Here is a 16,297-nt window from a genome sequence, read left to right as displayed (position 1 = left end):
CAATTCAAATCTTCAAAGAGATCACACCAGCTGACCATTGCAGGATCCTTGATGAAGGCCTTATGCCCGAAACATCAACTCTCCTGCTTCTCGGATGCTGCCTGACCTCTTGTGTTTTTCTAGCGCCACACCTTTCGGCTTCAAGCAAGGACACTCAGTTCTTGACATCATTAGAGATTTGATTCAAATGGACAAAAGAACTGCATTCCAAAGGTGATTTGAGTGTGACTGCCATTGAAATGAATGCAGCATTTGATCGAGTGTGGCTTAAATGGGGGATAATGGTGGCCAAATGACTAGCATGTAGTTCAAAATAGTGGCAAAAGCAGAGGTTCGATTTCCATTTCAGCTGCAGTAGACTTAGGACCTGCTTCCTCATCCTACCCCTGAGAGTGGAAGGCAATGGCAAGTCACCACTGACAAATTCAGGACGAAGAATTGGAAAACAACAAACTAATGAACTAATTTATTGGTTCCCAAGCAAAAGCGAAGTCAATGGGACTCAAGGGAAATCTCTTCACTGGCTAGAATCGTACCTACTACAAAGGAAAATGGTTTTGGTTGTTGGAATCATCTCGGCCCCAGCAATGCAAACATTCTTCAGAGTAGTGTCCAAATGGCATTTCATCTGCTTAATTAATGCTATCTCGTCCATCATTCGGTCAGAACTTGGGATGTTCATTGATGATTGTGCTTCTGAGACAATGTTGCAAGACCTGAACATTGAGGCTTGGATGGATGTGAGAAAAGGAACATTAACAGCAGCAATCTCCAACAAGAGTGATTCTAATCATTTCCACATGAAATTCAATGGTATTACCATTGCTAAATCCCCCATTATCGATAAGAGTAGGTCTCCCCTTCTGACTCCACAAATCCTTGAAGAGGTAAGTCAGGAATGTGATGGAGTACCCCTTATTAACCTGGAGGAATGCAGCTCCAACAAAACTTAAAAAGTACATACCATAAAGTATTCTGTTTAGTTGGCACCCATCCATTACCTTCAGCATTAAATCCTCTCCGCCAACAGTGCAGTCTCAGCAGTGTGTGCCACCTATAAGATGTAGGGCAGCAACTCAGCAAGCACTTTCTAAACCTGTGATTTCTATTTACAAGGAAAGTAGATACATAGAAACACCACCATCTATTTAAGACACACAACATTCTGATGTGGGAATATATTATCGTTCCTTCACTGTCACTGGGTCAAAAACATAAACCTTTGTCTTGATAGCACTGTTGGTTTGTCTACACCAAACGAGCTGCAGTGATTCAAAAAGGTGGCTCCCCATCATCTTCTCATGGGCAATTAATCATAGCCAATAAAGACTCACATACCACATTCAAATTTTAAAACTGCTACAATGACCACTCAATCGACACAATGCCAATATTATACGAGGTGCCAATATTATACACAGGCAACAAGGCATCAGTCTAACTTCCATATTGAGAATTCAACACTGAGCCATACTAAAACCAAGGAGATCACAGCCAGTGGTTACCTGAAACCCCCAGGGCCACCGGTTTTGCCTGCCACTCCATTTCCTTGCTGCGGACCTCGAAGACCATGTTGACATCTTCACGATACTCACTGACCATGACCTTGAGAAGCCTCAGGTCACCGTGCATCAGTGCCTGGTGGAAGGCCTCTGGACCCCGACGTTTCATGGCATGAGAGGGCCCAGTGTACTGGTGTTGTTCAGAGTCCAGGAATATCTGCGATCGCTGCACACAGTCTCTGTCCATTGCCTGGAGAGAGTTGTGTCTGTAGTTTATTTTAGCCCTGGATGCCTTATTTTATACACAAGGACACAGGCTATTGTTGTTCTATAAATATACCGCTGTTGAGCAATTACTGATCTCACCATCCATTGTGTTTCTATAAATACTTAAGGTTAAGCAGCGATCTCATTATTGGCAGAGTTCAAGATGGTGCATGACTTGTTTCATTGACTGATTTATAATAGTCAAGTGGATTTCACTGAAGGCTACTGGAAGGTTCTGTCTGCCGTGTGCTCATATGTTGACAGCTCCTCTCTTCAATTGCTTTGACAGGGTAATTGTGTTTTGTCAGCTGTGAAGGGATTGGTCTTAAATCTGTCCAACGAGGCTGACCTTTAGACCCCTGACCGCTGTCCAGCCATTTTCTGCTGGTTTAAGCTGGTGTGAATGTCAGCTGAGGAATCAATCAGGCTGGGTCATTCTGTCGGCTCCCCCCCCCCCCGCCTCCCTCCCAGTTAATAGACACTCAGTGTCCAGGCTGCAATGTAGGAGCAGCACGCACTGAGATACAGTTCCAGAACACAGGGACAGGTTACTCCTCTGATACTGAAACACTCCATGATTACATTTGACAAGAGCATTCAGACTTGAGGTGATCTTACACAGTAAATTTTACACAGCACAAGTAAATTTTACACAGCACATATGCCGGTCAGCAACTCTCCAAAAGGAGGGAATCCATTAATCTCCCCTAACCGTTCCATGGCATTACCATTGCTGAATCCCCCACTATCGACACACAGAAGGCTAACATTGGCCATAGGTTGAACTGGGCCTGACATGTTGAATACTGAGGCTACTGAACTATGCCAGAGGCTGGGGATTCTGTAGTGCTAACTCACCTCCTAACTCCCCAAAATCATTCTACCAGCTACAAAACACAAGCCTTCTAATGGAATATTTGTCTGGACAAATGCAGCTGCAATAATAGACCTGTAGGTAAATGCCATTCAGTACAAAGCAGCCCTTTTGTTTGGCACCCTGCATTACCAAAGACGTTTCATCTCTTACAATTGGCCCACAATGCAGGCAGTGTGCATCATATGTACAATGGACCACAGAAACTTGCAAGGAGTCTTTTCGCAATCCCTTCCAAATCCGTGATCTGTCCCATCCCATAGGACGAGGGAAGCTAATACATGGGAGCATCACCACCACTGAAAATACCCCTCCAAGCTGGCTTGGAACTATATCACTGTCCTTTCACTGTTTCTGTGTCAATATCCTGGAACTGCTTCTCTGAATGGGTTGTGCATAGACGTACATCATAGGAAATTCAACTCACTGCCACCTTCTCATGGTCAGTGAGGGACTGGTAATAAGTGCATATCCAGCCAACTCAGCAATGTCTGATGATTGGAAAACAAAAAGGCTGTACCTTTGGGACACTATACAGGGTATCAGATTAGGATACAATATCAGATAGGGTGCTAAGTTACAATAGTGGCACGCAGCATTAGAGTAAAATAGGATATGGGACTGAGCTACTACACAGGGATAAAGTACCTGGATAGAATATCAGTGTAAAATACTGGGATATAGTGCTGTGATTCAATATTGGGATACAGTATTGGAATTCTGTATCAGGATGTAGGACAGGGAAAGACAACTTGGAACCATTGAACAGCACAGGATGATGCCAATCGGCCCATCATGAGTGCGCCAGCTGAATAAATTATTGTAATCCTATGCTCCAGTAGCTTGTCTGGAGCCTTGTAGGTTTCAGTGCTTCAGATGCAGCTCCAGGTTCCTATTAAAAAGTTCAGGGTTTCCACCTCGACCACCAAACTGGGTAGAGAATTCCAGACACCCACTCCCTCCAGGTGGAAAAGTTCCTCCTCATATCCCTCTCATCCTTCTACCAATCACATCAACTCTGTTGCCCGGTAACTAACGTCTTCACGAGGGGAAATAGGAATTTCCTGTCCACTCTATCCTCGTTCCTCATATTTAATGTGCTGCAAATACATTAGCCCCTCAGCCTCCTCTGTTCTAAAGGGGAAATAAAAGTCCTGGCCTTCCAATCTTTCCTCAAAGCTGCAATTTTCAAGCCCTGGCTATGTTCTTGTAATTCTCCTCTGTACATTTCCTTAAGCAATTCTGTCCTTACTGTAATGTGGCGACCAGAGCTTTACACAAAATGCAACTGTTACCTAACCAGTGTTTGATACAGTTTCAGCACTACACCTCTGCTACTGTATTCAGTTCATCATGCAATGAAGGAAAGCATCTTATAGGCAGCTTTTTTATTGTATCTACCCGAAATGTACCTCCATGGACCTGTAAGCATGCACTACAAAGTGTCTCACTTCCCCTTCCCCTCTCAATACTCTCCATTTATTATGTATTCCCTTAATTTGTTTCCATCCCCAAATGCATAGCCTTGCACTCCTCCAGCTTGAATTCCATTTGCCACATTATCACCCTCTCAACCAAACCTTTGACACCTTTCTACAGTTGACAGCCATTCTCATCACTATCACTATATGACTAATTTTTGTGTTGTGTGCAAATTTCCAAATCACGCTTCTTGTATTTAAATCTTAATTATTTTCTAATCAACTTGTTCAGAGATATTATTACACACCTCTGGAACATTTGGAGTTTGAACCTAGGCCTCCTGGGTCAAAGGTAGGGATATTACCACTGCACCACATACATACCACAGACAGCAGGGGATCCAACATGGAGCTCTGTGGAACAATACTGGAAATCACTTTGCTTGTAAAAGCATTGTCAAAAGGTCCTTGTTGCTGAGCCAATTTTGGATCCAATTTGTCATATTTTCCTGTATCCACTTGGCTTTAATTGTTTTGACCAGTCTTCCACATAAGACCTTGCCAAATACTTTCCTAAAATCCAGGTAGACAACATACACTACACTACTTAATCAATCTGCTCAATTCAATTCAGTCTGTAAGACTCAACCTCCCCCTAACAAAACCATGCGGACTATCCCAGATTAATCTGTGCCTTTCTAAGTAATTTATTCTATCCCTCAGTCTTGATTCTAATAATTTGCCCACCATCGAAATCAGAATGACTAGTCTCTAATTATTAAGCCTATCCCTCACATCCTTTTTGAATAATGGTATAATGTTTGCAGAACTCCAATCTCTGGTACTTGTCTGTTTTGAATGTGGTTTGCAAAATGATTTTCAGAGCAATCATTGTTCCCTCTTCAACTTAGACCATTAGACATAGGAGCAGAATTAGGCCATTCAATCCATCGAGTCTTCCCTTTTCTCTAAGGCCTTGGGTCCTAGTCTCTCCTACCAATGGAAACATCTCCCAACATCCACTCTGTCCAGGCCATTCAGTATTCTGTAAGTTTCAATTAGATCCCCCCCCCCCCGCCCCCCCTCATCCTTCTAAACTCCGGAGTCCTCAAATGTTCCTCATATGTTAAGTTGTTCATTCCTGGGAGCATACTTGTGAATCCCCTCTGATCACGTGCCAGGGCCTTATAAACCTTATAAAACCACAGAAGTACATCCCTGCTTTTATATTCAAGTCCTCTTGAAATAAATGTCATCATTGCATTTGCCTTCCTAACTACTGACTTAACCGGTAAGTTTACCTTGAGAGAATCCTGGACCAGGACTCTCAAGTCTCTTTGCAGTTCAGACTCCTGAATTTTCTCCCCATTTGGAAAATAGTCCATGCCTCTATTCTTCCTCCCAAAGTGCATGACCTCACACTTTCCCACGTTGTACTCCATCTGTCAATTCTTTGCCCATTCTCCTCACCTGTCCAAGTCTTTCTGCAGCCTCCTTGCCTCTTCAATGCTACCTGTCTCTCTACCTATCTTTGTATCATCTGCAGGCTTAGTCAGAATGCCCTCAGTTCCTTCATCCAGATCATTAATGTATAAAGTGAAAAGTCCCAAGACTGAGCCTTGCGGAACACCACTTGTCAAGGGCTGAGAAGGACCCTTTTATCCGCACTCTCTGCTTTCTGCCAGACAGCCAATCATCCATCCATGCTAGCACCTTGCCTCTGACACTATGGGTCCTTATCTTACTCAGTAGCCTCCTGCGTGGCACCTTGTCGATGGTCTTCTTGAAGTCCAGGTAAATAACATCCATTGGCTCTCCTTGATCTAACCTCAAAGAATTCTAAGAGATTTGTCAGACAGGACCTCCCCTTGATGAAACCATGCTGACATTGCCCTATTTTACCATGCATTTCCAAGATTTTCAGAAATCTCATCTTTCACAATGAATTCCAGAATCTTATCTACGACCAAGGTTAGGCTAATCAGTCTGTAAATTTCCATATTCTGCCATACTCCCTTTTTAAACAGGAATGTTACATTAGCTATTTTCCAATCCTCTGGGACCCTCCCTGATTCTAGTGATTCCTGAAAGATTACCACTAACGCCCCCACTATCTCCATCTCTCTCTCTTACAATTATAGGGATCCGCGCACAGTAGGGATTCTATGATCTTCTATGAACTCTGGTTTATAGTCCATCTGGTCCAGGTGATTTATCCACCTTCAGGCCATTCAGTTTTTCTAGCACTTCCTCCTTGGTTATGGCCACCATACTCAGCCCTGCCTCTTCACTCTCTAAAATCTTTGGGAAATTACTCGTGTCTTCCACTGTGAAGACTAATGCAAAGTAATTATTCATTTCCTTGTTCCCCACTACTATCTCTCCTGTGACTTCCTTTAACAGCTGAGGATATAATTCATCCAGCCCTTGTGGTTCAAGAAGATCAATCCTTTCAGGACTCTCTTTTCATTGCGTTTATTTTATCTAATACTGTATTTAGTACTGTATTTGTCTGGTATATTCACTCTTCCTCTTTAACTAAAAGGTCTCTATCAGCCCTCTGTGAAGACAAGGCAAAGTTGCCATGAGGAACCATGTATATTTCTGATAGTCCCTACCCCTTCCTTCATCATCCTCTTGCTGTAATGTACTGATAAAATATCTCCGGAGTCTCCTCAATTTTACTGGTCAATATTTTTTCATATCCTCTTCTTGTTTTCCAAAGTTCCTTTCTTACTTTATGCTATATTTTCTTGACCCTAAGCCACCAAAGCATTGTTTATTTTGAGATTGACTTAAGCTCTATTTTTTTGCTTTATCTCAACTCATATGTTTCTGAATAGGATGCTACCAGGGATTTCTAGATTTGACAGTATCATCCATGTTTTTTTTTGTGGGAACATGCTTACACTGTGTGATTAGCTGATGATTTTCCTTCAGGTAGCTATAACAACTTCACTTGAATCACATTTCTCAGCTTTGTAAAGTTTACCTTTGCTCAATTTACAATTTTTGCCCCAGTCTATCTTGGTCCCTTACCATAATGATGCTAAACTTAACTATTATGATCACTGTCTCCAAAAGGGTCACCCACTGCTACTACATTCACCTGCTCAGCTTCATTTCCTAAGGCCAAATCTAAATTGTCCCCTTTCTCATTAGGCTTGGAACAGGTGGTTGAAAGGTTCTCTTGAAATCAATCCAAAAATGTTGTGCCTTCTGCGTCTTTCATGCTGTTTGCATTTCAACTGATATTTGGTAGTTGAAGTCCATAACTACTAGAGTCATAGAATTATAGAATTATATAGCATGGAATCAGACCCTTCAGTCCAACTTGGCCATGCTGACCTGATATCCTACATTAATCTAGTCCCATTTGCCAGCATTTGGCTTATATCCCTCGAAACCCTTCCTAATCATGTACCCATCCAGGTGCCTTTTAAATGTTGTCATTGTACCAGTCTCCACCACTTCCTCTAGCACCACCCTCTGTGTGAAAAAGTTGCCCCCTTATGTCTCTTTTAAGTCTTTCCCCTCTCACCTTAAACCTCTGCCCTCTAGTTTTGGCTCAAATACAAGTTCACTCCTCTGTCTCTTTGCTAATTTTTTTGGGGGGGGGGGCCATTAGAACATACCCAACAGTTACTGCTCCTTTTCTATTCCTGTCCCCCCTTTCGATACTTAATTGCTATATCATCTCTCCTCACAAACATAATTGAAACTTTAACCAATAATGCTATGCCACATCTTTTTTAATTCCTTCTCTATTCCACTGGAAAGCTGGAGATGTTAACCTGCTATCCTTGCCAGTCTTTAAACCAAATTTCCATGATACCACAGGACTGAATACTTCAAGGATATTGCACTGAGATACAAGACTGGGATACTGTGCTAGAATACAATACAAAGATATAGGATGGAGTATTGGAACACCATACTGGATATGGTACTGTTGCTGTACTGGGATACAGTACTGGGAACTTTATTTTTTACTAGGATTCTATACTGAGACATTGTTCTTGGTATTTGTTCTACGACAAGGTACCAGGATACAGGGCTGGGATTCTATACTGAGGCACAGTACTGCACTACAGTACTGGGATTCTGTACTGGAATTTGGAGCAGGGATTGTTACAGCCAGAAATTGTGGAAATTATAATTGGGAGCAAAGAAATGGCAGCAGAATTGAACACATACATTGGTTCTATCCACACAAAAAAGGGAACCTCCCAGTAAGTTGGGGAATCTAGTGAGAGAGTGGAATTGAAGAAATGCAATCTTAGTAAGAAAATATGCTGGAGAAACCAATGGATATAAAGGCTGACAAATATTTAGTGCCTGATAATCTCCATTTCAGCATATTGAAGGAAGTGGTGAGCTCAACTACGCATAACATATATAAATGGCTTGGACCAAGTTTGCTGATGACATAAAATTGGGCAAGTTTGTGAAGAGGATGCAAAGAAGTTTCAAGGTGATTTGGGCAAGTTGGGTGACTGGCCAAACACATGGCAGATGCAGTACCACAAGGCTAAATGTGAACATTTTCAAGCAGTCGACTTTCTAGCTGCAAACCAAGAGATTTGAATTTGCTTGGGGGCAGTATCTGCCCAGGCTGACCTTCTGTAGTGCCTCTTTCACCATCTTACATTTAATTAATTTCTCTGTATGGAGCTCTGCTTCTTGCTGGTGATTCCAACTGACCATTCCTGATGAGTGAGATGATGATCCAGCTTAATCCCTAGGACCGGAGAAATTCTGGACCCTTTCGTGTCCTTTTATGGATAAGCCATTACAGTGGACATTACAAATATCCACGTAAAACACCTCTTGTTGAACAGTCTTTTGTTAAAATCAGATTGAGGAGTATTTTTGTTTGAGTTCCCTATCCATCAGAAATTTTGTTCTAATTGTTGAATTGGCTAGTCTTAAAAATACCTTGCTTTAGAAATCCAATGTTAGAATTCTCCAGTGAAGAGTCATCAAATCTGTTTCTCTCTCCACAGATCCTGCCAAACCTGTTGAGTTTCTCCAGCACCGTCTGCTTTGCTATTTCTTAAAGGGGAGGGTTGTTCTGAGCCTAGATATCAAAGGAAGACCTCTGTTTGAAGAAATGACTGAGGAGGGGATGAGAATATAGTTATTGAATTAGCTTTATTGTTACATGTACTCAAATGAGTGCAGTGAAAGGTTTATAAGTCGCCATTTTAGGTACAAAGTGCGTGGGTACAGCTTAGGAGTAAATTACTGCACATGCTGGAATCTGTACTGATAATAACAAATGCTGGAGATTACAGCGGGTCAGGCAGCATCCATGGAGATAGAGCAAGCTAACGTTTTGAGTCTAGATAATTCTTCACCAGAGCTGAGCATCGCAGCTCTGATGGAGAGTCATCTAGACTCGAAATGTTAGCTTGCTCTCTCTCCATGAATGCTGCCTGACCCACTGTGATCTCCAGCATTTGCTGTCTTCTGCCTAAGTACAGCTTCTTCAGTTAGATTACAGCCATGCTCCGTGTTACCATGGGTCAGAAAAACAAGAAGCAAAGCTAAAAAGAAATCACAGTCTCTCTCGGAGGGATCTCTGCAGTAGACCAGCGCAGGGGGCTTCCATGTGGTTCTGACTGCTGGCCACTGCACACTCCACACTGGGTTACTGCTGCTGCTCTGCACGGGGAAACATTGCAGTGTGAGCGATTGCTAGGTGCTCTGCGCTCAGGACATGACTGCAATGCCGGAAGAAATTCAACAATCTTGCCAGATTCCTTAACGGAGGATAGCTGCAGTTTATTCTTTGCTCATTTAAATTGCAACAATCCCAATATTTTCACTTTGCTCAGCTACAATCAGTGCTGTCTTCTCCTTTTCTGCAATCTTGCACAACCCTTGATCATGTCTCACAGTCACAATCAAGTGTTCTGTTACTTATTTTGCACCTTTGATTTTCCAATGTAGACACTCGTCTTTTGCACTCAGGAGCAGAGTTTTCTGCATCCAAGTTCATGAGATTCAGAAGCTGCTTCCTGAGCAATATTTGAGTGCATATGGATGAAGTTTCCTGCCTGACTCTACAACACAAAGCATACCCTCAGCTCTTGGGACATCCAGACTGGAGTGTGACCACTGCTGTTTGGCGGTTTGGTGGAGGGTGAGAGGGAGGATTGAGCTGGTCAAGTTTGACTAAAAGGGCCCGAAGGCAATGAACTCTTGCTCCAGCCTCAACTAAAACACTGCAATGTACTTCCAAAGCATAGAACTGTATAGCCTCTACACTTCCGGAGCTGTGAAAGTCTACAGGCACTTACATCTCATTCCGACCTTATTAGGTACCATCGAACTTGGAATGAGTAGCTGGGTCACAAGCTCTCACTTTGAGCTGTGCTATCAATCATATGTCTGTGTATTTTATTTCCATGCAAGCCATTCCCAGGTTCCCTCAATCCGTCTGGCAGCAAGGTTTGAATGTATTTGCAGCCCCGTGATGCCAGTGTTGTAAGTGGCTGAAAATAGAACATTAGGTATGTGAGTTTTTGACAGGTTTATGTCTGTCAATTTCTGACCCTGAATAAAGGAACGGTAAGACAAGCAGAGAACCCTTGGCTAGAAGTTAAACCAGTGTCATTGCTGTCGGGAGCTGGTAACAAATATTCTGCATTATTCCAGGATAAATTGGGCATGAACAGTGGGCAGTTCAGTGGGTCATTCGCCCTGACTGCCTGCTTTTTTTTCATGGCTATGGTTATTTGTTTATTTGATTTACTCAAAGGACTATAATCAATATTACTTTTAAAACAATATAATTCCCTGGATATGTGCATTGGCAGCAAGGCTGACATTTATTAGCCATCACTAATTGCCCCTGAGGATGTGATTTGACCCTTTTCATCACCTGCTGCAGCCCTTATTATGTTTCTGCATAAGAAGGATGTAGGCAGTGGAAATTGATTCCTTTACACCCATGATTTCAGTGTTCTGCTTACTGTTTTCCCTCCAAAATGGCGCCCTAATTGTACTCTTATCTTTCCAACGGGAGCCACACCTGACACCATTTTGGTAAGAGTGCGCCGAAGATTGTGGATGAGGCAGATGGTATTGTTTATCAGTGTGCAACACTGATATCGTGTCAATTTCTTCTCTTAGTCTCCTGCAGCTCAACACACATACAGCTCCTTCCCTAGCTAACAACTGGTTTGTACTCTCTGCAACTACTGCAACTCCCCGCACCCCCCCCCCTCACCAATCTGATTGGATAACAGATTACCTAGCTGCCATGAGATCCTTGAAATGTTGTGCACACCAGTATCCAGGACCAGTGAAGGAGGTACACTGAGCAGCGTGCAGTACCCCCTGCCTCTGAATCAGGGGCTTTGGCATTGGGACCCACTCCTAGACTGGCTGACCATGGAAGCTATGACCATAGCGCGGAAAACCCAGGGGAGCATCAACCTGCCAATCCTTCCAACACATACCAATGGCAGGCAGTAAGAGCAGGTGAGATACGTTGTCAGCCACATGATGGCAAGATGATACTATCACTGTATGTAGCACTGGGCTACATCATGCAGGTAAGATTGCCTGGCAACACAGCAGCTTGGATTTCCTGAGTGAGCTGTAACATGTTACTGATAGCAGCAGACAACTTGCATGACTTCAGCTGAATGCTGTGCCAAGTTGGTTCTGGACTTGCTTCTCCAACATGGCCTGGGCATGTGAACATCTGAATCTGAGGGCAGAAGGAGACCATTCAACCCCGCAAGCCTGCACCACCATTGATGCTGAGCTCATGGCTGACTGAAACTGCAAATTCACAATCCCGCCTACCTTCTAACAACTGCTGCCGCACTCTGCTTTCACCACTTTCTCAGGAAGATAATTCTAAAGACACATGACCCTCTGAGAACATAGCAACAAAAGAAATAGGAGCATGAGGAGACCGTTTGATCCTTCAAGCCTGTCCAGCCATGCAGCATGCTGATCTGTCCCAGGCCTCAACTCCTTATCAGAACCCTTAGCTCCCCATTATTTCAATAATCTACCAACCTACCTACTTCCAACCATGTGGCCTCCATGACTCTCTGGTGTTGAGATTTCCAGGCATTTAATATCCTCTGGGAAATGAAATTCCTTTGTATCTCAGTGTTAAATGAATGTCCCCTGAGTCTGAAACTATGTCCCCTAGTTCAAGATTCTCTCTCTGGCCTCAAGATCTTCTCAATATCTACCCTTTTTTAGCTCCTTCAGAACCTTTCAATAACATTATCCCTTATCCTTGTATACTCTAATCTGTTTAGCTGTAGTCAACCTATTCAACCCAGCAACCAGCCAAGCGAGTCTCTTTTGAACTGTCTCCAATGCCAAGGCATCCTTTCTTAAATATAGGGATTGAAACTACACACAGCACTCTAGGTGCAGACTCACCATCATCCTGGACAGTGGTAACAAGTCTTTACCATTTTCAAACTCCAATACCCAATCAATAAAGACCACAATTCCACTTTGTCAACTTAATTCCCAATGTACCTGCATTCTAAACATTCGTGTTTCATTCACAATACCCAAATTCCCCTGTGCTGCATTTTTCTGGAATCTCTCTCTCTTTCTGGTTTGATAATAATCTGCCACTTGATTATTCATTGTACATCCATTGTTTCCAACATTTCACCATTTAGAAAGTACCTTCTTTCAAATCCTTTTTAGTTGCAAAATAGATGACATTAAATTTGAATCTATTGAAATTGTTTTGCCACACTTTTGCTCATTCAGTTAATTTATTCAGACCTCTGCAATTTAAATTTCCATCTATACTACTCACAACGACTTCCAGCTTTGTGTCACTGGCAAACTTATACATCTTTCTTTCCCATCATCTCCATCACGAATAATCCAGTGAATAGTTTCAATCTCAATGTAGATGCTCACAGGCCACCATTAATCACATTCTATCATAGACATGTACAGCACAGAGACAGAACCTTTGATCCAACTCATCCATTCCAACCAGATATCCTAAACTGATCTAGTCCTATTTGCCAGCACCTGGCCCACATCCCTCTCAACCCTTCCTATTCATATACCCATCCAGATGCCTTTTAAATGTTGTAATTGTACAATCCTCCACATTTCCTCTGATTGTTCATTCAATACACATAACATCCTCTGCATGAAAAAGTTGCCCTTCAGATCCCTTTTTTAAATCGTTCCCCTTTCACCTCAAATCTATGCTCTCCAGTTTTGGACTCTCCCACCCTGGGAAAAAAGACCTTGGCTATTCACCCTATCCATTTCCATCATGATTTTATCCAAGAGGTCTATGAGCTCACTCCTCAGCCTCTGACACTTCAGAGAAAATAGCCCCAGCCTAGCCAGCCTCTCCCTATAGCTCCTTACACCTCCATTCCCAGCAACATTCTTGTAAATCTTTTCTGAACTCTTTCAAATTTAACACCTTTCCTATAGCAGGGAGATCAGAATTGAATGAAGAATTTTAAAAGTGGCCTCACCAATGTCCTGTACAGCCGCAACATGACATCCTAACCCCTTTACTCAATGTTCTAACCAATGAAGGCGAAAATGCCAAATGCCTTCTTCACCACCCTGTCTACCTGTAATTTCACCTTCAAGATGAACCTGCCCCCTATGTCTCTTTGTTCAGCAACACTCCCCAAGACCTTACCATTAAGTGTATAAGTCCTGCCTTGATTTGCCACATTTACCTAAATTAAACTCTATCTGCCACTCCTTAGCCCATTGTTCTCTGAGATAACCTTCTTCATTGTCCACTACGCCAACAATATTGGTGTCATCTACAAACTTACTAACCATTCCTCCGCTATTCACATCCAAATCATTTTATAGAATTGTAAAATCCCTACAGTGTGGAAGCAGGCCTTTTGGCCCATTGAGTCCACACCGACCTTCCGAAGAGCAACCCACCCAAACCCACCCCACTATCGTATCCCTGTAACCTTGCATTTCTCATGGCTAACCCACCTAACCTGCACATCCCTGGGCACAATGGCCAATTTAGCATGGCCAATTCGCCTACCTTACACATCTTTGGTCTGTGGGAGGAAACCGGAGCACCCGGAGGAAACCCACACAGACACGGGGAGAATGTGCAAACTCCACCCAGACAATCACCAGAGGCTGGAATCGAACCTGGATCCCTGGACCTGTGAGGCAGCAGTGCTAACCACTGAGCCACTGTGCCGCCATCATTTATATAATTGAAAAAAAGCAGTGCACCCAGCATTGCTCACTGAAAGTCAATATAGGCAACATCTATAGACATTCCACTGGCATTGCTTACAGCCAAGTTGGTTCTGACAGCATTTGAATAGGCCTGTCTAGTGGTAACAAAGGAACAGTCGAGGTCTTGAGAAGAAGATGAGTCTTGGTCATCTTGTTTAGCTACCTTTTTCAGCACATAATATCCTGAAATTAGATTCTCTTTTGGGGGCTTCTCAGTAATTTGGGGTGGTGAGGGTTATCATTTGTGCCTTGTGTACTGTGTCCCAGTGAATTGACTGGGAAGCCATTCCCAGCTCATGTTTGTAAATCATTTTTTTTCTTGATTTACGAAAGTGACCTGCATTTATGTAGCACCTTTAACATAGTAAAATGCCCTCCAAGCTACATAGCAAGGACATGATCTAGGCAAACACTATGCCAAGTCACAAGTAAAGATATCAGGGCAAGTGAAGAAAGCCTTGCTCAAAAAACAGTGGGGAGCATCTTTAAGGTGGAGGGACAGGTGGAGAGATTCCAATGCTGTTCTGTTCTGACCCATATTTATCAGCGACACGCATATATAAAAGTTGGACATTTCAACAATACTATATCAGTGAACAAGTCAAGGATGATTTAGATAAATGGAGAGATTAACAGTTTGAGAGCAATTTGGTGTCAGCCATGACTGACTGATGACATTTGTACTTCCAAGTCAAAGGTTGTAGGTTCTAATCCCACTTCAGAAACCTGAGAACTTCATTTATTCTGACACTCTAGTGCATTCCTGAGGGAATGCAGCATTGTTGGAAGTGCTGTCCTTTGGGTTCTTGCAAAGAACCACAGAGCACTATTTCTGAGTCAACCTGAGATGTTTTCCCTGGTTCCCTTTATATCTCAACCAACATAAAGTCGATGAGATGGTCATAATCAGCTTGCAGTGTGTGGGAGTTGCAAATTTGAAGTTGCATATCCCCCTGTACGACAGTGACTACACTTCATTGGCGATGAAATGCTTTGGATGTCTCGTATTGGGGTATTATAGGAATTCCAAATCTTTCAATCAAACAAACAGGCAAAATGGCTGAAGGGAAACAGGAAGCAGTTCAAATTCATTAAAAACGGTAAAATCTAACATTCCTGAGACACAAATGAACTGTACAACTGCTGACCGAGCAAAATGAGAGGGTCCAGTTGGGCAGATGGATCCTTCATCCAGTCATCATTGGAAAGTTCGATGATGGCATCCACGCATTTAACATGATGCTGAAGGAGGTGGCTCACCCGTTCCTGGTCCTGCTGATCAAGGGCGCACTTTAGATCCTGAACAAATTTCGATCCAACAGGGTGGTCGGGAATGGAGCCAGGCCCCAATTGTATCTGGCATCTTTCTCCCTGCTTGCTCTTGTCAGCCATCGGAGGGACAGGCACAGCAAATTGCTGGGTTTAGCTTCTGCAAACTGAAGCTATTCTGTGATGTGGAATGTGCAGCTCAAATTATAGAAATGCGCCACACATCGCAGAGGAATGAAAAGCTGTGCACAAAGCCGTCAGCTTCCTGGAGGCAAAGACCTTTCTGTTTGTGACCGAGTTGCTCTGAGCTTGAGGTTATTTCTGCTCTGATACAGAGGTTTCTTTGGGGTTGTTCTGTATAAGAATATTGGAAAACGATATCGCTTTGGAACCATCTGACTGGGCTATATTTTTATCTCTGGAAATTAAAGCCAGCCAAACATTCACTTCCCGAACTTGTATCAAGTCCTGTTCACTCATCACCACTGTGCACAACGAACTACATTGATTGCTGTTCCAGCAAAGCCTCATTTTTCCAATTCTCATTCTCATTTTCAAGCTGCTCCATGACTTCACCTCACCCTGTATACATCAGCTCCCCCAATCCCCACACTCTCCAAAGTATTTGCATTTCCACAACTCTGGCCTTTTCCACATTCCTAAGATTTTTCCTACTCAGTGTCACTGCTGTGTATAAATGCAAGTGTTATACC

At 42.9% G+C, this 16,297-nt stretch overlaps 1 protein-coding gene across 7 annotated transcripts in view; it reads right to left on the bottom strand.

Moving 5' to 3' along the window:
* asb18 (ankyrin repeat and SOCS box containing 18) overlaps positions 1-15,722 on the bottom strand; it is a 36,190-nt gene extending 20,468 nt beyond the window's left edge. For 4 of the 7 annotated variants that reach the window (XM_043693239.2, XM_087988852.1, XM_087988853.1 and 1 more), the window contains exon 1: positions 15,464-15,722. In XM_043693239.2, the coding sequence (XP_043549174.2) occupies positions 15,464-15,707 (244 nt within the window). In that variant the 5' untranslated portion in view covers positions 15,708-15,722. Of the gene's footprint in view, positions 1-964; positions 1,055-1,505; positions 1,750-15,463 lie in introns of those variants that run through there. The other 3 variants (XM_043693240.2, XM_087988854.1, XM_087988851.1) reach the window with 3 other exon arrangements.
* Between the last annotated feature and the right edge of the window lie 575 nt (positions 15,723-16,297).

Source organism: Chiloscyllium plagiosum, unplaced genomic scaffold (genome assembly GCF_037043375.1).
Source record: "Chiloscyllium plagiosum isolate Xiang-an unplaced genomic scaffold, Cpla_swu_hap1 HiC_scaffold_7, whole genome shotgun sequence".
NCBI lineage: Eukaryota > Metazoa > Chordata > Chondrichthyes > Orectolobiformes > Hemiscylliidae > Chiloscyllium > Chiloscyllium plagiosum.
This window is presented reverse-complemented; position numbering and strand designations above follow the sequence as displayed.